At 41.3% G+C, this 23,362-nt stretch overlaps 2 protein-coding genes and 1 long non-coding RNA gene across 7 annotated transcripts in view; 2 read left to right on the forward strand and 1 right to left on the reverse strand.

Annotated features, from left to right (window-relative positions):
- Positions 1-265: 265 nt before the first annotated feature.
- LOC113954019 lies at positions 266-2,700 on the reverse strand. The gene is made up of 3 exons (XR_003530082.1): positions 2,606-2,700; positions 1,468-1,667; positions 266-510 (listed from the first exon to the last, which is right to left on the reverse strand). It is a non-coding gene; the product is annotated as an uncharacterized LOC113954019 (long non-coding RNA).
- Positions 2,701-3,494: 794 nt separating this feature from the next.
- BNIP2 (BCL2 interacting protein 2) lies at positions 3,495-19,765 on the forward strand. 5 transcript variants are annotated; one of them, XM_027657541.1, is made up of 12 exons: positions 3,496-3,516; positions 7,796-7,933; positions 8,418-8,548; positions 9,316-9,383; positions 10,385-10,558; positions 12,375-12,551; positions 13,174-13,276; positions 13,580-13,711; positions 14,347-14,433; positions 14,571-14,669; positions 16,076-16,111; positions 18,489-19,765. In XM_027657541.1, the coding sequence occupies exons 3-12, from the start codon at positions 8,499-8,501 to the stop codon at positions 18,535-18,537; spliced, it is 975 nt and encodes a 324-aa protein (XP_027513342.1). In that variant the 5' UTR covers positions 3,496-3,516; positions 7,796-7,933; positions 8,418-8,498; the 3' UTR covers positions 18,538-19,765. The 5 variants fall into 5 exon arrangements, with proteins under 5 accessions (XP_027513344.1, XP_027513342.1, XP_027513345.1 ...); XM_027657542.1 differs by lacking the exon at positions 3,496-3,516 and adding an exon at positions 3,555-3,576; XM_027657543.1 differs by lacking the exons at positions 16,076-16,111; positions 18,489-19,765 and adding an exon at positions 16,456-16,528 and having other exon boundaries at positions 3,495-3,516.
- Positions 19,766-22,730: 2,965 nt separating this feature from the next.
- GTF2A2 (general transcription factor IIA subunit 2) overlaps positions 22,731-23,362 on the forward strand; it is a 5,166-nt gene continuing 4,534 nt past the window's right edge. Inside the window, exon 1 of the mRNA XM_027657547.1 lies at positions 22,731-23,016. The gene's annotated coding sequence lies outside the window, so the exon portion shown is untranslated. The remainder of the gene's footprint in view (positions 23,017-23,362) is intronic.

Here is a 23,362-nt window from a genome sequence, read left to right on the forward strand (position 1 = left end):
ATTCCAACATTTCTGAGCTGTTGCTTGAACCACTTGAAAGGGGGGCACTTTTCATCTAGGTGGTGGGGTTTTTTTAGATTACTAGAAAATATTTTTCTAATATGTAAAATGTGAAAGGACTATTAAAAAGACGAATGTTTTGTATTCTGTTGCTTTTGATGACTAATTTCTATTTAAAGGTTAATTGTGAAATATGTGATGCCCCAAAATCGTGTAACAGTTTATTCCTACCATGTACAGGACAAATTCATGCAATAGAGCATTATTCCTTCAAGCCTGTTCTCTTTAGTAAAGTTTTCGTGTCAGAAAATGCTTATATTTGCAATTGTCTGATGTTTAGAAATAGAATTATTCAACATTCCCTCGTAGTTGGCTCTGACCTCTTGTTCGCGTGTGCTCTGGATTCCATTTCGCACTCGATGGATTCCCAGCTATGTTGTGCCACCCCGTGTCAGAGATGGCGAATTGCACAATTTGCTGAGCATTGTGGACGAGCTGGGCGTTGGAGTCCTGCAGACGACATTTGTGCATTTAAATACAGTTTTATCAGCAACTGAAGCACATTTAGAAAAGCATTAGAAGTACTTAATATGACATTTAATTTTTATTAAAATGTTAATTTACTGGAAAACTTTCAGCCTCGACTTTGTAAGTCATGGTGGTCCAATACTTATGACTGCTCTGTTGAAAGACAAGGAAAATTATCTGTTGGGTAATAAAATTATTCTCTACAGAAATCAATCTCATTTTCTACTTTATCTATACCAGAAAAGAACAGTACTGATTCAAAATCTGTACTCTGACAACTGGCAAACTTATGTTTGCTGATAAAACAAGGGGTGTTCGGGTAAGTTTTGATCCTTGTTAACCGAGTGGCCCCTGGAAGGGAACTTTTCTTCTCTGAGGTGCGCTGTGCCCCTCCAGGAATCACAGACACCCTCGATCTTTACAGCTCAGCCAGGCCCAGCTCATTCTGGAATAGTTCCAACTGTCACAGATCCTCTGACAACAGGCTGAGCTCTCTTGCCATTCAGTCCTCAATATCTGGGCAAGTACCTCACAAACAGATCACAAGAGCCTCATAACCACACCTCCACTATTAAAAGCTGGGCTGTTACAGACACAGGAAGTTCCAAAGTAGGAGCACTAGTCACAGGTTTGGTGTGCAGCTGGGAGCAGCCAGAAAAAAATCACATCCTTAAGCATAGAGCATTTGGTCATCTTCTTGCATCCTTACCTCCACAAACAAACACCAGTGACAAACAAAGGTGGCAGGATACATTTTTTCCTTTTTGTTGCTTTACTGTATTTCTCCCTACCAGTGGTTACATACTCTTTCTTTATACTTAAGCAGTTCTTGCTTTACATTTGTAACTTTTATATGATAATGTATACAGGCCTCAGGCCATTTGCTGTGCATGATACTAGTTCTTTCTGAATATAGTTTCAATGCTCTAATTAATTTACCTTAATACTTGTGCTTTTTTTCCTGTTATTTGTAGATTTTATCTTTGCTGGTTGGTGGTACCTGTGCTTTCTTTTCTTCTTTAGTGTTATTTTTCTTTCTCATGTTTTCCTCCATGCTTTTTCTGCACCTTTATGCTACTTCTTAATTGTTTCCACACTTCTCCACATCTGTCACATTCATTGCAAGTTCCTTCAGCACCCTACAATAAAAAAAATTTGCTATTGTTATTGTAGCTATCAGGCAGTAGGTCGGCTGTAATTTAATCAGTAGCTGCCTGTATATTATAACAGTATGTTAGTGGTAGGTTCTAAACCTTAGCAAAGCCTTACTTCCATCCTTATCTCCTCCTCCATAATGGTAAGTAACTACCATTAGCATTCTGAAGTATGTGAAAAACATTTTTTAAAATAGATTTGTGTAATGTCCTGAGCTTCTACTGTGCATATGTGATGAACAAGGTCTGTATTTTGGATGCCATATTTATACAGCTTAAGTTGTAGTGGCAAATGACGTGGAGATTCAGGGCCTTTGCTCCATAGCTCTGTAAGCAGTGCCTCACTGGTTTGTAATACTGACATTATCTATCCAGTACCTGAAGGGAACTTATGGGAAAGATGGGGCAAAACTAGCCACAAGAGCATTTAGTGACAGGACAAGGGGAATGGGTTCAAACTGAGAATAGGTTTAGATTACATACTAGGAAAAAATTCTCCCCTGTGAGGGTGGGGAGGCCCTGGCACAGGTTGCCCAGAGAAGCTGTGGCTGCCCCTGGGTCCCTGGAAGTGTCCAAGGCCAGGTTGGACAGGGCTTGGAACAACCGGGGCTAGTGGAAGGTGGCCTTGCCCATGGCAGGGGCTGGCACTGGATGATCTTCATGGTCCCCTTCCACCCCAAACCATTCTGTGAGTCTCATGGAGAAGGTTCCACTCCTCTTTCCGACACTGCTCTCACACGTCCCCCACTCAAGTTCAGGCACAGCACTGTCTAACACACGGAGCTCAGCGACGGGACTGCCTATTTCCCCTTCTGTATCCCGGGCTCGGTCTCTCGGGTAACTCTCCTACGACAAGCGGCCGGGCGGGCAGCGGGCAGGGCGGTGCCGATGCCCAGGGGCAGCAGCTAATTAGGGTTAATCACCTCCGGCCGAGGGCTGCCCGGGGCGGGGCCCGCCCGCCCCGCGATCCCGCGGGGGGCAGCGCCTCGGCCCCGGGGTCGGGGGGGCGAGAGCCATCTCTGAGCCATCCGTGAGCCACGGGGGCAGCCATCCCTGAGCCATCCCTGAGCCATCCCTGAGCCGTCCCTGAGCCGTCCCTGAGCCGTCCCTCAGCCACGGGGGGAGCCGTCCCTGAGCCGTCCCTCAGCCATGGGGGGAGCCGTCCCTGAGCCGTCCCTCAGCCATGGGGGGAGCCGTCCCTGAGCCGTCCCTCAGCCATGGGAGGACTGGCCGGGGGCACTTGGTGCGTTCAGCCTGGAGGAGGCTGAGGGGAGACCTCGCCGCGGTCTGCAACATCCTCGTGAGGGGCAGAGGAGGGGCAGGCACTGAGCTCTGCTCTGTGGGGACCAGGGACAGCACCCAGGGAATGGCTGGAGTGGTGTCAGGGGAGATTTGGGCTGGATCTCAGGAAAATGTTCTTTCCCCAGAGGGTGGTCAGGCACTGAACGGGCTCCCCAGGGCAGTGGGCACAGCACCAAGGCAGCCAGAGCTTCAGGAGGGTTCGGACAACGCTCTCAAGGACAGGGTGGGGTTGTTCGGGATGGCTTCGTGCAGGGCCAAGAGCAGGACTGGATGATCCCGCCGGATCCCTTCCAGCTCAGCGATCCCACTCCGTGTCATCCTTCCCTGCTGGCGCCGGCCCCGCCCCCACAGAGCGCGCGGGTTTACGCGTGCGCGCGAGTGTCCAACCGTCACGTGACGGGGCGGCGGATGCGCTTCCGGGTGAGCGCGGGCCTGGCCCGGCCTGTGCCGTCCGTGCCCCGGCCCGTGCCGTCCCTGCCGTCCCTGCCCTCCCTGCCGTCCCTGCCGTCCCTGCCCCGCGCTCTCCCCACAGGTACGGCCGCGGGGGGCGGGAGCAGCCCGCCGGGAGCCTCGGGCCGCGGCCCGGCCGCAGGTGCGCAGGGGGCTCGGCCGGGGCCGGACCGGGCGGCGCTGACGGTGACGGGCGAGAGGGGCGGGCAGGGACCCCGGGGACGGACAGGGCCCCGCGGCCCCGCCGTGCCTGGCACGGGGAGAGCTGTGAGCACTGAATCCTAGCTGGAAATCCCCCCTGCCCCGGGATATCCCTGCCCGGACGGGCGCAGAACCGGGGCGCGGAAGTCAAAGGGTTGCTTTGGAGTGCCTTTTGTCTTAGTCCCTCTTTGTTTCCTGCTATTAACGCAATGCGATAAATAGTAGTTGCTTGTTTCTAGGTGACTCGTGTGCATGTTTAAGTCCTGCAGAGGAATATTAGTTGTATTTAGGCAGGCTGTAAATTCTTTGTGACACAAGTCAGTGTTTACATGTAACTGAGTCTGAGTGGCACAGAAATGCAGATCCCTCTGTTCCTGTTTGGATTTCAGAGCAGTGTCGGAGAGGAAAGCAGGAGTATTTTCAGAGGTTTTCTCTTTTAGCTGCCTGATTTCTCTGTGCTTCAATGCTGAGGGAAAGGAGTAAAAAGGAGGCAAAGAATGACATGTTTTTAATGAAAGCCCTTGTGTTATCTGATGCAAACTTGCAACGGATAAAGTCTGAATGTCTGTCTTAGGTCTGGGAAAGATGTCTTGGGTTCATGGTCACGTTCTGAAAACCATTGGAATTATAAAAACATTTAGAAATTGCCGTGAGCTCCATCACGTGGGTTTGTGCACCAGGAGATGTGTCTGTTCCTTGCTTTTGGCTTGCTATAAAATCAAATGGGAAAATTACTTTTAGAGGCACCTCTTTAGTGCCTGGAACCTGGAATTAGCAGATAATGTTGCTGTTGACACAATGAGGTGAAGTGTGTGTGGGAAAAGTAGGCTAACCTTTGTTGAAGTTGATTTTGACTTTTTCAGGTGCAGGCAGCTTTCTGTTCTTGACCCATCAAATGCATCATTCAGTCTGTGCTTGTCATTGCAATGGCCTTGCAAAGACAAATTTTGTATCTGTTGTACTTCAGATGCAGAGGTGCTGAGGGAGGACTGACTGTGGGTCTGTGTGTTGGATGGGCAGATGGGACCATGGAACTCCTGTTTAGTTGTGTGTTTGCCTGTGAACTTAGAGGGGAAAACCTATTTAATTTTTGCAAGGAGTCTTTAACTTCATTAATAAAGTGATCTTAAGCTTTCTATTGTCATTCTCCCTCTCCCCTTTTATTAAATATTCGGGACAGACTAGAGTCCCTGTTTAGCTGTACAGTAAATTTTAAAAACTGGCAACTTTTAATAGGCTTCTTAAGACTATTTTACTTGATATTCCAGTACCTACCAGCTAAGGCAGCTTGGCATTAATGAGAGAACTCTGAAAATTATCTATTCTTCTAGGAAAAAGGATGAAAACAGCGTTGTTTGACCTCTGGTGCAAGCAGTGTTGTTCTTCAGATGCAAACTACAGTGGGTTTAACCCACTGTTCTGGAATGGAAATGTGTTCATTAGCTGCAGGGAAGGAGGGGTGGCTTTGAGTGATGTGTTCCTTGTGGTAATTCTTTTTGTAATATCACAACTTGCCTGTTGGGATACTTAAAAGAACGAAAGGCATTGTTGAGCACCAAAGTGGCTCCAGTAAGAGGGCAGAACCACTTGGCAACCCTGCATCCAGATGGGCTTTGATGTGTTGAAGTTTCTGACCTTTAGATAACTTCCAGTCTTCCAGTTCCATTTCTTTAAGCAAAATAGAAAGTAATGAGCAATGGAGAGTAAGGTCAGGTTTGCTGTTCTCAGAAAGCACGAGTCTTTGAGTTGACCATGGAGAGAGCCTGGATCAGGTAGAAATTAATTGCTTTTCTGTATGACTGATAAATACTTGCATTATTACAATATAAGACATTTTTCAAATGAAGTTTTTAGATTTTAGTTTTACAGCTGAATTAAAAAGACTTTGGCTTGTTAAAAACAGATGTCAGCACTGCCACAGCACTGGTAGGAAGACTATTCTAAATTCAGCTTTAGTTTGTATATGCAGAATTTTTTTTCCCCTGCTTGTAAGCATTTATATTAATTGATGTAAAATTACTTTAGTCATCACTTTTCTAACTTTCTTGAGAAGATTACCCTTCCTCCTTAATTTCTCATTCTTCTAGTTGACAAATGATAGTGCTTTTATATATGAGACTTGAAGTAAAAACATCTGAAACAACTACTGTCAGCATGTTAAGTAGGATGCTGAAAACCTAAAGTCACTTATCTGATGTTGAACTCAGAGGTTGCCTTGTAAGTCGTTTTCAGTTGTCCTGTGTGGTATTTAGCAAATGATTGCTTTCTGATCCACCTTAATAAGAAGCTGCTGGCAAGAATTCTGCAAGTAATGTGGGGAGTGTTTTGTAAAAGTATCTTAAACTTTGATAACAGCATGATAAGTTTATCTCAGTGCAATGAAATACAAGCAGGTAGGAATTGCTTCTGCACTGAAATATTGTACCTTTGCAATTAATAGGGTTACTTCATGTTTGGTGTTTTTTCAAAAGTGTGGTGAGAAAACTGAGAGTCTTGGAGGAAAACCCGACTTTAAACTGTAAGGGAACTGTGCTGTGAGTGCAGTGCAGGTGAGCTCAGGAGGAGCATCTTACAGCCACCAGCACGGTGATGGGGTTGGTTGGGGGGGTGTTTGGGTATTTTTCCTGTCAGTTTTCTTAATTTCTCCATCTGTCCCCCAAGAGGGGAGTCAGCAGGTCAGGTTTTCTTTCGGGGTTATAATCAGCTGGGTGTTTACGTCAGGTGGTTCGTTCCATCCTGGTGTAGCCACTGTGTCCTGACTGTGTAGGGTCCCTGGTGGCACTCCCTGTGCTCCATCCCCGTGTCCCCACACTGCAGAGAGAGCTGCCCAGATTCCCTGGCAGTGCTGAGCACAGCGGGGTCTCCTCTCCCAGCACACGTTTCCAGTCCCTGGTGCAGTGGCAGGGCAGCACTGACACACCCGTGCCTGCTGTGCTGGGTGTCATCACCTCGGGGACAGGCAGGACTTGTTTCAGGAGCACAGGCCCATCATTCAAGCAGCAAGAAACTGCTCCAAACAGGGTCTTAGTCAGAAAGGACAAACAGAAAGAGGGACAATTGCCAGGGGCAGCTTCTTGAAGGTTGTGTGCAGCAACTCAGAGGTTCAGGTGCTGAATGATTCAAACAAGGAGTCTGACCCTTCAGAGGAACTAGGTTGTGATGCCTGTGCAGCTTATGCTAAGGAAAAAAAACCTCAGGAGCAGTTAATTGAGGGTGAGATAAGGAAAGAGTTTAATTTGTGCCAAGGCTGTGCCTGAGATGTTACATTTTATAACACTGCTTGACCAATCCAAGTTTTATCCATCCTGTTGCCTTTGCTCTGGTCCACCCCTTAGCCCACCCCCTGGGAATTGGGTCTGGGGGCTTTTGGGACCACCTCTTCATCATTCTCACCATCCTCAGAGCACAAAGGGTACACGGTCACCCAGTTCTTGACTCTGTTCTGTTGTTCAGGCCAAGATATGAGTGTTCTCTGAACAGTATAGGCCTTGCCTTGACAAAAGACTAAACATTTCTACTGAATTCAGGGGTAGATTTGATATGGGGAGCATGGAATGGGGTAAGAGGGTTGAGGAATGTGTAAACTACTTGTGCTACAGGGTAGGGAACAAGGGCTGCTGCTTCTACTTCTTACAAAACTTATAAAGCTTACAAAATTAGAAAAATAAACTAAAAAGGTCTTAAGGCATCAATTGCTGCCTTCTAGAAATTTAGTTTCAGTTTTCTGAGTGAGGGAAGCGGGGAGATGTCAGTAACAGGTTTAAACTGAGGTCATTAGTGTTTATTTTGTCTATAGTACTGCAGTTTTATAAAAAGATCAGTCTTTTAATTTTTCTTTATTAATCAACTTATGTGGTGTAGCTCTAAGCATTGCAGGATGTTTTAAGATCAGTCTGTGGTTGGAATCAGGTCAGGAGAAGAGACATTTGGATTTGTTGTGAAAGGAAAGATGATCCTACAGAACAATAAGTGTAATTTGTTTCTTTTTAGCTATGTAAAACCCCCATATCTCTGAGATAATTGGCAGTGTTGTTGCATTTGAACTTTGTACTTACTGGTGTTCTATGTTGATTGCTCCTTTGCATTTAAAAGTACCATTGTTTCTTGTTTTGATCAGTGTTTCATCATTGATAAGTTTACCTGTTTCTGCCAATATTTAGAGCCAACACAGCCAAGAACTTCAGCTGGTTTGGACTTGTATGTCAGCAGAATGGTTTATCATGTTCCATTACTGGGGATTCCTTGTTGCTGGTGATGGGTGAACCTGAAAAAACACAGCTTCCCTTGCACATCCCAGGGTGAGTTCTCTGAAAGCAGCCTCTTAAACAGTTATATTTTAAGTGTTTGGGTTGGTTGGTTTTTGTTTTAATTTTTAAATGGGTTGTATTTTAGATCTGACTGTGTGGATTTTTTTCCCTCAAAATATACACTTATTTGTTATCTCCTATAGAATCTAGAGACATGTCAGGTTTCTTACATTTTGGAGTGAACTGCTATAATCATAAATGATAAATCAGGTTGCTCAAGGGTTGGATTTTAACTGAGAGGTTAATCCTGCTTGATTACAGGAAATCCCTTCCAACCTCCATTACTGTATGATAAGCCATTCCATAAGCAGTTTTGTAGGGGAAAAAAAGTAAAATGGAAATTATAAACTCTTCCCTGTGCTGTTTTGGTTTCTATTCTGCATAATACCTCAACCTGGGGATAAGTTAAAGGATATGTTGCCAGTATGGGAATTGCAGTAGTATTGAAGCAGCATTTTCTGTTATGTTCCTGCAGCTCCTCTTTAGCCCCTTGTCCTGAAGACAAGAGGTTCTGGCTGACCAGGAGTCTCTGTTAGCAGTTCAAGTTGGCTGGAGAATGGAAGGTGTTGAGTTTAAGGAAGAATGGCAAGATGAAGATTTTCCAAGGTTTTGAATTTTGTTTTAAAGTCATTCAGATCAAACACACAACATCCACAATAAGCCACCTCTCTGTCTTCCTGGTGAACTAATACTCAGTAATGATCTTGAATGTAGTATTATTATATATTAATAGTATATATTTAATAGATATTAATACAGTAGTCTTGAAAAGGTTTTGTGGTGTGTTTCTTTGTGATCTGGAAGGGGCTTGCTTCGTGTTCTGTGGAAGTGAAGTAATGCAGGATTGCCACTGCTGATGCTTCCAGTGTTGCTGAAGTGAACATTTGTAAGCTTGGCTTTGTTTATTTTCTGTGATAATATTTTGCAGCTACATTGTTTGCATATTATTACCAGTGTCTCAAGGCCCAAATATTTCATTGAGCAACATTCCTGAGCAAAGTCTGTACCAGTTAAGGCTGCTTCTGATGCTTGGGCCCACAAAGAAACTGCATCAGCTGACTTTGGAGGCATTTCTGTGATCATGTGACTAAACTACTCCTGTCATGTACTGATGTCGAAGTTTGTCAAGCAGGGATGACACACTGGTAGTAATCAGTGTTCTGTCACATCACCAGATGGTCCCTTGAGTGCTGTAAAGGAATTTTCTGCTACTTTGGTGCTTTGTTTACTGAGAACTTGAACTTAGGCTAGAAGTAAATTTAGTTCAGTACTATCCCACAGTGGTTTTTTTAGCAGTATGTAAGTCTAAATATTTGGCATTAAAAAAATATGTAAAGAAGTTTTGTAACAATACTTTCTACTTTGTGTCCCAGGCCCCTGCCAGAGGATGATCCTGTTGAATCTGAAACATTGGCTGCAGCTGGAACAGAAAGCCAGGCTGGTAAGAACATTCCACTCCAGTCAAGCTGCTTCCTACTTAGCTGCTGTTTTAAAGCTCCATTTTGCTTCAGGGGAGTTTTCGATGTGGGGGGTTTCTTGGGTTGGTTTCTTTGGGTTGGACTTTTTGCTCTCTTTTGAGTCAGGCTTGAGGAAATAGCATTGTAAATGGCACTTCTGTATGTGAAGGGTATTATAAATATCTGATCTAGAAAGAAAAGGGTTTTGGAACAAAAATACGAGAGTCTTCATGCTCTCTGTGAGCAGAGCTATCCAGGTAATGCTGGACAACAAGGAATTATTGCATTCACTTCCTGATCTGTCTTAAAATCTTTGTTCATTATTTGACTTCTGTTCAGCAATTGGGGCCTACCTTGGTTTTGCTCCCAATTTCAGACCTTTGTGGCTATATAGGAGCATTGCCTGTTTCAATGGTCAGAGGGGAAATAATATAAATGGCTTTTTTTTACATTTTAAATTTTTTTGGATTTTGTCTGTGTGCAGTACTTGTGGCATTTCTAGTGCAGGATCAGTAATTTGATGTTATTCCCTGCTTTCAATTGCTGTCTAAATCACACCAGCATTTGCCTTGTGCCTGAAAGCATTCTGTGTTTTCACAAACAGGTTATTTGACTTTCTGTTCTCACTGTTGTCTGTCAGGGTTTTTTTTCAACTTGTATGTTATTTTTTATTTCATCAGAGGTGGTTATGATGTTACTGATGTCTAACAAAAACAAGGGTAGGGACATGAATCTATTGTATTATTTGCAGGATTTATTTGGTATAATATCTGCAACAACTGGGTAAACTTACTATCTTACAACTTGAGATCTTTTACCTTCTGTTCTTTTCATCCCATATTAAAGTCTTAATCCACAGATACATTGTTTGAATTATTGGCATTAGCATACAATCTCTTATGAAAGAGGATGGTGCTGTTGTGTGTTATTAATTTGCTTGTCTGAACTCATTTAGCTTTGGGAATAAACAATTTGCTTTTTTTAGATGCAGAGGTTAATGGAACCAAAGTGAGGAAGAAACTAGTGGCTCCAGATATCAGCTTAAATTTGGATCCCAGCGAGCAACCTGCTTTGTCTGATGACTTGGATGAGAGTGGAGAGATTGATTTGGATGATTTAGATACTCCTTCAGAAAACAGTAATGAATTTGAATGGGAAGGTAAGTATTTTGGTCCTTTGCTCAGATGCTCTAAAATATTTCTATTTTCTTATGTGCAGGTCAGCAGTTTTTCAAGTAAGAAATAACTGACTTGAAGTTACAAGAGGAAAAACGTAAAGGGAGTGATTAGATTAGAAATTGAAAATGGGTGCAATGAATTTTTAAAGAGCAAAAGGCCTCATCTGATTAGTAAACAAGCAACATAATAATAGCTGTAACTCCAAGTAAACTTAGCTGAATAGTATCTATATATACATCTGTCTGTCATCTATATATAGATCTATGAGACTTGAAGTTATGGAAAATCCTCTCTGTTGCAGTATATTTTTAAAAGCCACCCTGTCGAAAAAAGTCTCAAAGGTGTTTTCCATGTGTTAGAGGTGAGTTTAAATGGAGGGAACATCCAAAGGGATAGAGGTTGGCTGTCCAGGAACTGATGAAGTGCAATTTAAGGAGGACTGAGTGGTATTTTTGAAAACACTGAGTAACACCTGTCTCATACCTTCCTGTGGTAAGAATGGCAAAAGCCTTAGGGTTTGCTTGCTAGTAGAAGAGCCTCAATTTTGTGACAAGGAATTCTGAAATTACTTGATAGGAAGTTAACTTAGCTGGAGCCACAGTAGTAATGATCTTAATTTTAAGAAATGAATAGATGCTTTATCCTACTCTTATAGGCAAAACTTGGAGATTCTAACAAATTTTATTTGAGGCAAACATTTTGTGTAGAAGTTGAAGCATTAAGTTTAAACTTAGAGTTTAATTATGTTTTAAGGCCCTTTTATGTAAACCAAGAACTGTTGTGTTGGTCAGTGTGTTGAAGTCTCTAACATCTGTAAACTTCATGGCTTAAAAATGTCTCTAAGTAAACATGTAAACTCAATTATTATTTTTTTATTCTGAAAATAAAATAATGTTAATTCCTGACTGAACAGGAAGTTCTGTTCTCATTGTTATGTTTGAAACAATACCTGTGGAGAAAGAAACACTCTTTAGGATAAGGGGGTGGTTTTGTTTTTTGGAATAGCTAAAGACATGTTGCAGGTGAAGTTTTCTTAACAGAGACTGGGTGTTTACCTGGATAAAAGGATTTTCCTTGTTTTAAGAAGAATTGGTATTTAGGGGTAGTTTTGCTGTGATGTGAAGGAACTGTTCCAGATGCTTGTGTCTTGTTTTTAAAAGTGGCTGAAAAGGGTTTCTGTCTTTTCTTCCTTTAATGCTGCTGCCTTCATTTTCCTGGAAGGATAGTTTCAATTAACAGCTTTGTCTTGGAAACAGACAACTAACTTGCAGTAGGTTTTTCTCGCTTTGGGTAAGGTCTGTGCAACAAAGTCAAGAATCATCATTGAATTGGTGCAAATTGTCTTACAGATTGCTGTCACATAAATTTCATATATATTGATTACACACATGTGAATTAGATTTAATTTCTAATAGATTTGCCTGCATGTCTGCTTGCAAGGTACCATCAATGTTTTTAATCATGCTTGTATGTAAATCTGTGATCAAGCAACCTCTGTAATTCTCATTGGAGTTAACCACTTTGTCTGATTTGGTGACATTCACTGAGGTCTGTGTTCTGAAAGCCTACAATTAATTAGGCTTCCTACACGAATGGAAATTTTTCATATACTTTTAACACAGAAAATTACTGCCAACACGAGTATGTTGGTAAAATATCCCTGACACCAGCTGGTCTGTGTGACTGGCTAAAGAACACCAAAATAGATCAGACAGCAAAGTGGTTAACCAGTGCTGTACCTGATTGGCAGTGTAATGGTGTTCATAATGGATCTTGAACGTGTTTTACCTTTGGCAGATGATCTTCCCAAACCAAAAACTACTGATGTGATTAGGAAGGGCTCCCTCACTGAGTACACTGAGGCAGAGGAGAAGGACGATGGGCGGCGCTGGCGGATGTTCCGGATCGGAGAGCAGGACCACAGGGTGGACATGAAGGCAATTGAACCCTATAAAAAAGTTATCAGTCATGGGGGTAAGGATTGGCCATGTGGGGAGGGGAACTGCTGAGCAGCTGCTTCTGTAGGCTGAGCTGGGGTGGCACAGGGAGAGCTTTGTGCATAATGGCTTGTGATGGTTCATTTTTTGCAGTGTTAAGACACTGCTGATTTAATAATTTTTTTCTCTATTAAACTAAAGTTCCAAAATGTTCACATGTACTAAAGTGCACATATGTAATAAGATGTATTCAATCTGTTCTACAGTGTCACTGCTACCAGTACATTTTTTTTTGGTTTTAAGTATGTTGAAAGCACTAACTGTAGATCTACTAAGGCCAAAATCAATTCATGACTTCCCAACAGCCTGTGAAGTTTAGGTTGGAAGAAAAGTTGACTTAACTTTAAATAACATGTTATTAAATATGCTGAGATGTTGGTTGTAGGTATAGCATTTGATTGACTTCAGCTATTGCTTTAGAAGTAGACAAAAAAGAAATCTTGAGGTTTTCTGTAACTGTAAGAATCTGTCCATGTAGATGTTTGTAAATCTCTTTAAGGTAAATAATGAAAAAGCTTACTGAATGTGCTTGACTTTGTGTAAATGTAGTCAATAGTAGTCATCTTTGTCACTACTGTTGCTCTTTTCTTTGGTTTTAGGTTATTATGGTGATGGGTTAAATGCCATTGTTGTGTTTGCTGTTTGCTTTATGCCTGAAAGCAGCCAGCCTAACTACAGATACCTGATGGACAATCTATTTAAGTGAGTCATCATCTGCCTCTGAATACTGTCTTAATTCCACATTGTGAAACATAGCATTCTAATATAAGGACAGTTACTTCTCTCTCTTTTAAATAAAGCTTTCTATATTTCAGATGAGGGAAAGGGAGCAAATAGAAAAGCAACTACATCTGCTTCCTGGGGGAGGAAAGAAATGAATTAGATGATGTTCAACAGTGTTGCCAACTCTGTTTTTTCGTTATTTTTAATATATTTGAGCATAGGAATTATTAGGAGTTACTTTCAAGTGAAGGCTGTGGACAGTAAAGTTTTCTGTCTGTGCAGGTATGTAATTGGCACTTTAGAGCTGTTGGTAGCTGAGAACTATATGATAGTTTACCTGAACGGTGCAACCACACGGAGGAAAATGCCCAGTCTAGGCTGGCTCAGGAAGTGTTACCAGCAGATTGACAGAAGGTAAGAAACTCTGCAGTGTTTTCTTATAATATTCACATGCTCAGTGATAGACATATTTGGGATGAAGTGCTGTTCAATGTGGTGTCTGGTCCCTTTGGTTAAGATTCGATTAAGGAAATTGCTTGGCCTGTTGAAAACCCCTTCCTAAGCTGGACACTGTGGGATAATGCTCCAGACATGCCTGGGGGGTGCTGTGTGGTGTTTGGATTTTTTTGTGTGTGTTTTTTTGTGTTTGTTTCATTATTGTTGTTACTTGTAGGGTTGAGGGGTTTTTTTAGGTGAAAACAGTAGTCTTAGAATATTAAATATTGTTATCTTGTAAAATATAGTTAAAACTTAATGTATTAATATAAGGTTAATAACGTGTGAACCACTTCAGTTGTGTAAAAAGATTCAAAGAAACTTCTCCTTGGAGTGTTTTTCCTTGTCATTCTCGTTAAATGGATACTGTGTCTTAAATTTTTATAGTATTTTTTCTTCTGCCAGATGTTGGTTTCTAATAATGGAATGTCAGAATTCTAGGTTTATGTGACAGGTGGGCTTGCAAAAACACACTTGTTTTTATATTCAAAAACCCCTTGTTGTCAAGCTGCTTTTTTCTTCTAGTAATTACTTTCATTGTTTAAATTCTTCAGGTTAAGAAAAAATCTGAAATCACTGATTATAGTTCATCCTTCTTGGTTCATCAGAACACTCCTGGCCATCACAAAACCTTTTATTAGGTAATGCTCTGGAAGCTTTTTCTGTTTTTAAGTAATCCTGACAGCTGTTTACTTTGAACTTGAATGACTGTTTTAATACTGGCCTAGTTGAAAATGTTTAAGTTGTAACTGTATACCCTGCATTTGTTCTTCCACAGCTCAAAATTCAGCCAAAAAATTAGGTATGTCTTTACCCTGGCAGAACTAGCTGAGCTCATCCCCATGGAGTACGTTGGCATCCCAGAGTGCATAAAACAGTACGTTTTATTATTCTCCCTGTTCTCACTGTCCATGTGCTGGAGCTGGGGTGTGTTGTAACCAGGGTTTGGTTTGACTGTAACACTTGGGAACTTCAGCTCAGATCCCTGCTGTCCGTAGGAGGGTCCATGTCTGACCTCACCTGGGGGTGGAGGAGCTGGAGGCATCACGTTCCTCGGGTGATATTTGTGTGATCACTGAGTTCTGATGTGCAAATTAAGTCTTCTAGAGACAAGGCAGTTGTTCTACACCTCATATATATGCTAAACTGGCTTGTGAGTGAGAAATTCTGGGCATGTTGGTACTGAAGTTATTTATAATACCTTCAGTGTTCTTCAGAGGAACAAGTTAAGTGCTGAAATATCACTTGGGTTGGGCTTTCATTTAAAAGAAGAGCAGTGGTGGGAAAGTGCTGAATCCCTACCCATTACAGTTCTAAACAACTTTGATAAATAAGTGAGGGCAGCATGACAAAATGACAAAAATGTCATGGCAGCATGACAAAAATGTCATTTTTTTCCCTTCCCTCCAGATATAAATATCCATTTTAACATCAGCACAATTCTTCTCTCAAAAATGATGATGATGCTTTTGTCAATGGCAGTTGTGGGTGCAGTAATAGAGTAGAAACCGTAAACTTGGGTCTTAAACCAGATGATCAACTGCTCAGCCTGTCAGAGGGGATAACATCCAACTGCTCAGCCTGTCAGAGGGGATAACATCCAAAACCTATGGCACGTTCTGCACTGTCAGAGGCAATCACAAACCGGGAGGACATGGCCCAGTGTGTGCAGGCAGAGGGGCACATCCATGTTGGACTAATCCTTGTGCTCCCACAAATAGCTGGGCATTGCAGGAAACGTTCAGCTGGATCAGTTCCACAGTTGAACTCTAAAATAGAGAGAACTGTTTTCCTGAGGTGGGGATGAAAGAATGCTAAAGGAGCCTGGTGCTCTCTCTAGAATTTTTTTTACTGGGTGTTTTTAAGGATGTGTTATGAATATTCAGACTGTCATTCCAACTCTTGAAAGACTCCTTTCTGTGTTGATAAACCTTTAACTGGTCTGCAGAAGCTGAACTTGGTTAACTTAGAGAGTTAATTGTCAGATTTGGAGGATTATATCTGGCTCCAAACTGTTATGAATACAGACTTTAAATTTTAGTGATGAATGTTGATAATGTGCAAGAGGTCTCATTGAACTCATTTGTTACGTCATAATAATTAAATGGTTTTTGTTTAATGCTTATAAATGCTGGAACCACTATGTATTTTTTCTTAATTATATCAGTTTCAACACTTGATAAGTTTCTACAAACTGTATTACCACTAATACTAGTTTGCAGCTTCTGTTGATTTTGGCCTTCATATGTTATATTTACTGAAATGAAACTTTTCCTCACCAAGGTATGAAGAAGAAAAGTTTAGAAAGAAACAGAAAAGGTATATTCATATTTTGATTAGGGTTGCATCTAGATAAAACAATTTGCACTGCAACTAACTCCCAGTTGATTGGCTTGCATAAAGGAATAAGCATTTGTAAATATAAACATGCACTCGTGCCCAAGTTTTTATGCATGAAAGGAACCCTCTTGTACTTGCAGGCAGTAAATCATCTACAGAAGCTCACCCTGGGGGTTCAGACAGAGATTTGAGAATAGTTTCTATTACATTATAATGTGAGATGCTCACTTCTGAGGGGATACATGTGTTCTCAACTGAGTCTTCAAGAGGCAAAAGTAGTGTTTCTGTATGAATCTGCTAAATCCAATTTCCCTGTTTCTAAGGAGAATGATACCTAAAGATGAGCTGTATTTAGGTTCTAAGCTGTCTGTGCATTAGCAGAGATGCAACTCAGTAAGAAGTTCTAATATTGAATCTTGTATTCTTGGTATTCACTACCTTTTTAGTTATTAACTGGCACAGTTGCAATCTAAATAAGTATTTTAGTGCTGTTTGTATTTGCAGTGCCTATGTTCCTTGCTAATAAACATTGGATTTCCATTTTGTTAATTTTCAGTCTCCTGCTAACTATTCAAGCTATTCCAGCAGCTGATGACATTTTTTTGATGGATATGTTATTTTTTCACCCACTAACAATTGTATTGAAAGATTTTGCTACTAACTTTGGTTTTCTTTTTTAATTACTTTTTCTGTGTGTGCATAACTATTAAGGGAAGCTTATTGTCTAAATTGGGTAGAAGAATACTAAGCAATTAAAATAAATGTAATTTAAATTCTTTCTGAAAGCTAGAATGTAAACCTAGTGATGTGTTGGACATTCTTTAGGAATTATTCCAATGAAGTGATAATTTTGCAGTGTGTGACCTGAAGTACTAAGCCTGTCAAATTTAAGAAACCCTTTCAGTAAATGTCAAACAATAGTTCTGCTTGATTTTTATTTCCCCAGTGTGCATAATTTGGCCCAATTCTGTTGCAAGGCCCAATGTATTCAGGGTGCAACCCAGAGACATTCAAACAGTAATGCAGAAACTTTTAAAAATCTCAGTACAACAAGCACTTTTTAGTGTCCCGTGCACTACCATCGCTTTTGTACAAAGGAGGGTGTTCCTCAGTGAAAAATAGATGTAGAGAAGAGATCACAGGCAGAATTTGATCCCAAGTCTTCACCCAGGTTGAAAGCAGCTGTAGCATTATTTACTGTATAGCAGAGGCAAGGGAGCTTTTCTGAGGCACTGCAGGGAGGTCAGGGCTGAGCTGCAGCCTCAGAGCACCCTTTGCACTGTGCTCCTGACTGGCTTTCCAGCTGGGCTTGTTGCTTCCAGACCTCAGTGCTCCAGACCTATTGGATCCCAATGTACTTGGTTCAGTCCTTACAGCTGCAAGAAAGAGGAGGGGAGAAAAAAAGGCAAGCAAACAGAAAGCTTGCCTCCCCTTTTTATGGGTTCGTGGCCTAAAGGAGCTGCCAATGTTTCTGTCATTTTGGAGAACTGGCTGGTAATAGTTTGAGAGACAGGTTAGACAAGTTGTTAGAGGGCAAACTCTTTGTCTCTCTCACTTTGGAACTGCTGTTGGTTTTAAAATTAATTTACCTCCATGCGCAGCTTACTTTATAGAAGACTGAATTAAGACTGTAGCTTGTTCTTACTGTAAAGAGGGAAATAATGTTTTGTGCAGGGCTGTCAGTCATCCACTGGTTCCTGCAGAGCAGCATTTTGTTTGCTAGTCACAAGACAGATGTTAAAAAGTAAAACACCAAGTAAAAACCACCTTTATCAGCATGGTGGTGAATTTTTCCTGGGTAATTCCAAAAGTCTTAAACTTAGTAGAAAAAATATTGCAGTTAAGGAGCCTCTTCGCTTTTGTTGATTCAACTAATCCTGTTACCTTCTTGGCTTAATTACTACAACTCTGAAGGTAATTCAGTGCTTATTCTGCAGCATAGGAATTCCCCAAAGTGGTAGTGCTTGCCAGTATTATTGTATTACCTGTAAGCTTGTATTCCTGTTTGCATTTTTTAATAAAAGCACAGGACCTGCTTTTTTCTTCTGTAGTCAAACTTCACTTGCACTTTTTAAATGTTTTCTCTCAAATGCTATAGTATTTAAATGGTTTCCTAACAGTTCTTTTTAATTAATTAATTAATTTCTACGGGGAGGTAGGAAAATAGATATTTTAAAAACCCCCAAGAATGTTGTGACTGCATTAAATAAAACCCTTAATTTAATATTTAATTACTAAAACTTTTCCCATGTGAAAACTTTGTGTTTTCCTTTTAAGACTAATAGTTTTTTCTTAATATATGAGCTACCAAACTATGTTAACAAAGTCTTAATTTTAGTGTTTCTTTGCTGAGCAGAGTTGACCAAGAGCTGAATGGAAAACAAGAGCAGAAAAGTGAACAGTAAGTTTGGAGTGCAAACAAGACTGAAGAATATGCAGATGGGATGATGCTGTTTCCATTTCCAATGTGTTCTCTGTGTGTATGTATCATTATAACCTGTTGCAAAAGGTGCTTTGGACTAGCACAAGAACTGCTTCCTGCTGTATTGGTTTGTCTTGACTTTAATAGCTGTTTATGTACTCGTTTTATACTGCTAAATGTCAAAGAACCCTATGTTTTTCAGAGGATGTTCTTGCCATTGTTTATCTAAATGATGCATGTTCTTCAGTAAAATATTTATATACCTAAATGTTAAAGGAAAGAGATAATATATATTTTTATGACTGAGCAATATATTGTGTGTGCCTGCTGAAGGAGTTCATTTGCAGGTAGACAAGGCCATAAGTTACTTGTTTTTATTGTATCAATCTGTTTTGCTGTAAATGGTCAAGTGCATTTCTTCATTGTTGCAGGAAGTTGTTTGGTTATTAACAATCACATGAAGTCTTTCACGAGTGCAGAGACCCTTCTTTTTGCTCACACACCCAATGCAGGCTCACTCCTTGCCTTGAGGGTCCTTCAGTCCCCTGTCCAGGGTGCAGAACTGCAGTTCTGGGAACATCAGGCTCTTGGCCAAAGGGTTCAAGCCTGAGCCACAACAGAAGCTGAACTGTTTGAATGACTAGTAAAGTATCAGACCTTTCTCAGGTGAAGTTGTGAATTTAGGATCTGCTTCAGGACATCCAGACTGTCTCAGCTCCTGCTATGAAGCGAGTTCATTGCAGTTCTTTCTGGATGAACCTTGGTTGTCTGTAGTAGGAACTCTGGTAGAACTTGGGAGTTACACAGTTATTCCAGCCATAATACCATTTTTTTTTGGCAGAAGTATGGGGAGTCTTATGCTACCTGTGTCATCCCTGGAGATGAAACATCTGTTTCTAATGCTCTTAAGTTTGGCACGTGATACAGCAGTGCTTTACTTTTACAAAAGTAATTTAAAGGTTGGGGTTTTTTCTGCTCTCCACAAGGGTGGTAAACCTGTGTCTGTAAGAGGTGTTCTTGGACACATCACTACTGTTTATACGTTTATCGAGGCAATCATAATGCAGCGGGGAATATGTTGAAGAAGTTTGTAACATCTTCTGATAAACATTGCAATTTCCCTGTAAGGACAGGTGCATGCAAATAAATTCATTCAGGAGTTGAGCAATATAATGTTCTAGCAAATATATTAAATCTTTGCTTTTGATGTTGATTGTGCTCACAATTTTGTCTTTGCCAAAAAATATCACTTCTCAATTATATTTTAAGTTAGTGTTACTCAGTTATGTTATTAGAAAAAAATCTGGTTGTGTTCAACCAAATTACTGCCTGACACTGCTAAACAGCAACTGAGAAAGAGTTCTGGGGTCAAGATTTTGCAATTAACAATCTGCTGTCTCTAGTGATACCTGTACAGACTCTGGGAGCACACTGATGTCAGGTGAGGGCAGCTTGCCCATGTCTCTGGAAGGTTAAGTCTGCAGTTTGAAGATGTTCCTCTCGAGATCGAAGTTCTTTTGTTACAGTAGTTTCAAAGAGATTAAGAAACAGGGTGTACTTGTATAAGAGGCAATACCAATGTCAAGGTGCCTTGCATACATTCCATCAGGTTTGGCTCTTGCTCTGAGGGCAGAGCACAAATGCTAACAGTTTCTTTTGGGCTGCCTTATCTCCTGCCTCAGTTTCCATGTTGGCCCAGATTAATGTCAAGTTTAGTCAGTAAACTGGGCACTTGCAGCCTTCTGATCCTTTGACAGTGTGGTGTGTATGTACACGCAGACCTGATTTTTACCGGGTTTCCATGCATCCTAAGCTAAACAGTAAGCATTCTGATGATCTCATTTCCATTTTTTCCTAATTGAGGAAAGGTTTATTCTCAGTGGAGGGGTTGTAGTTCTCTCTGCCCTGTTCCTCTCTCTGTGTATAGTGCAGTGTGGAGAAGCCAGTGCTCTCTATGTGCCATATTTACCAAATGATGGGATTGTTGTTGTGTTTCCTGCTGGCCAAGTGAGTCCACAGTTTCATGCTGCAGGAGTCTGATTTCTTTTGGAGACGTGTATGTGCTTCCCAAATGGTTTATTTCTCTAGTGAAGTTGTTGTGAGCACAACAGCTCTTCTGTCCCTAAAGATATGCAGCCTGAGAAAGAGGTGTGCTAAAGAATTATCCCCCTCTGACTTCTTGCAGCTCATCATTGAATGGTGAGGTGGATGTTTACAAAAAACAAAGTGGTCCCAAAGTTATGAGTAATGTTTTGTCAAACTTATCTTTTTTTGAAATCTATAATATAATGTAATATATTTTAATAATTAAAAACATGAAAACTCAGAATGTCGTACTTTAATAAAAATTATTTCAAAACTTGAATAAACTTTGTGATAAGATACAGTATTGTAGGGAATTCACCTTTCAGTGACACTTCCTTCTAAAAGGAATACTCATGTTGCTAGAATTCAGTGAGCACTGTTAAGAAAAGGTAATTTCATGAGTCACTAATTTCCCTTTGTCTTGGAGGTCTTGTTAGTTTATATATAAATGCACAGCAATAAGTCATTGCCTGTCTCCTGTTACTGCTGTGGACAACTGAGAGAAGGTTTGGGCCAGTGGACTCTCCATGGATGTGACATTAAGTAAAATGATTCCTGCAACAGGGTAAGTCTTCAGAAGTGGCAAAGGGATTTTGGAGAAAGTGTCATTAAAAACTGATGTGAGTAGACTCTGGATTGAATGTTCTTGACGTTCTGTGTAGGATGGCAGAGCCACGTTATGTTGGAAAGGAATGGAAAGGGATCTGTAAGGATTTAGTGCTGCAGCAGGTTGGAGTCTTTGAGCTTCTGGGATGTTGAAATGGAGAATTTTTATTCCAAAAAGCATGGAACTAGTTGGAGTAACATGTAACCGTGTTCATAACAATGCAGTTTATCATATGTTTCCTTTATTTTCAGTGAGGAACAGCACTGACTGCTGTGAGGAGCTGTGTACTGACAGTTACCCTCTGACTGCACGTGACTAGGGCAGAGCCTGTCTTTGTTAGCAGATTTCTTGCATCACACACTGAAGTGCTCTAATGACACCCTCAAACCTTCCAGCAGGTCATTGGTGTCACTTCAAGATGAGATTACAGGTCAATCTAATGACATGACCTCGAAGTGTCACAGGGAGGAGCAGGTGGCATTGGTGCCTGCTCCTGTCAGCTTCACTGGTGGCATCTACTGAAACATCTGTGCTGAACTGAAAATAATGGAGATACACTGGGAGTGGGCACTTTCTAAACTCAATCTGTCACAAAGTTTCTTGGTGAAAAGTGCATTTCTTTCAGTGTCAAATTTTTGTTGGTGTATCCTACGGATTTATACTATACTTACTGTCTAGAAAAATGGTTTAAATTCATGTCTTCTCAAAAGCTGTTGTTTTTGGAGATGACTAATTCTCAAGTCATTCCAGTCATTCCAGTCTCCCTCAGAAAAGCCTCATGTGAGGAACAGAGGAGAGGGATAACAGCTGGTGTGCCTTTTGTAACTGCAAAGTCTTACAAAGCTCTCAGTGAAAATTTTTACTCAGTCCTTGTGAATGCAGGTCATTCTCTAGGACTTGTTTCATTGGCTGGTTGTTGGAGATGCTTGAAATAAATGCTTTAATTCATTAATACTTTTTAAAGACACCTGGTTTTAGTCAGAGTAGCATTCTGAAATATAACAAATATTTAAATGTTTGTATTCTGAAAGACCTGTGCTGCAGCTTTCTTAGCTTCAAAATTCTAAGCTGAACTGCACTGTTCCCTTTATCATGTCTCATTCCCCATATTGAGCTAACAGGAAAAAAGGGCATTTATGAAGAGAAGAGGGTGCAGTTATGTTGGTTTTTCCTGATTCCCTTCAAGCATGACTGAGATCACTGACATTAAAACCATTCTTTGCTCAACTAGATCTTTTTTCAGTTTTGCAATCTGGACTGCCCAGATTACTCTGATTTAAAATTAATGGACTTATTTTCAATACTAAAAAAAAAAAATAAAAATCTGAGAAGCTGCTGCTGGAGTGTTTTCCAAAAGTCAAGTCTTCTCTTACCATGCTCCTTGCTCAGCTTGCACAGCTGATAGTTAATACTTATGACATGGAATTCCAGGTTAATAATTATAAATAAGAATTCATGGAGGACAGATGCTCACATTCCTGCAGTTCTGCAGCGTTTCTTAGTCATCGTTAACAAGACAGGGCTGAGCAGTGGGGTGCTCTAATGGTTGAATGGTAGATAAAGGGTTACCAGAGCAGGATTACATTGTCAGTTAGTATCTGTAAACTCTAGTATGTGTGATATGGGAAATGAGCAGCATTTAACACAGCGGAGCTGCGTAATCATAGAGCACAGCTTGTGAATCACGGATAACAGAGCTGGCACGATTTGGCTGCTGCCATTCTTCACCGATGTGACTTATTTTCTTTTGCCCCTTTAATATAAAAAAATGTAAGTACCAGACTCTTCACCTACCTCTTAAGAATATTATGACCCTTTCTTTTTAAATAAGGGGTCGCGGGGTGACAAACCCCCTGCGAATGAACGTGCGGGCGGTCATTGCTGGGGGGAGCCCGCGTGTCAATAAAGCCCTGACGAGAGGTCTGGGGGTGTCACTGGAGCGGGCGCTGTCTGTCTGTCTGAGATCAGCCCCTGTCTCTTTGTGTCCCTGTCCGTCTGGGACCGGCCCGTGTCCGTGTGTCTGTCGGTGTGGGACAGGCCCGTGTCCGTGTGTCCGTCCGTGTGGGACCGGCCCGTGTCCGTGTGTCTGTCCGTGTGGGACAGGCCCGTGTCCGTG

The sequence above is a fragment of the Corapipo altera genome, unplaced genomic scaffold, assembly GCF_003945725.1.
Source record: "Corapipo altera isolate COAL_440 unplaced genomic scaffold, ASM394572v1 308, whole genome shotgun sequence".
Classification (NCBI taxonomy): Eukaryota; Metazoa; Chordata; class Aves; order Passeriformes; family Pipridae; genus Corapipo; species Corapipo altera.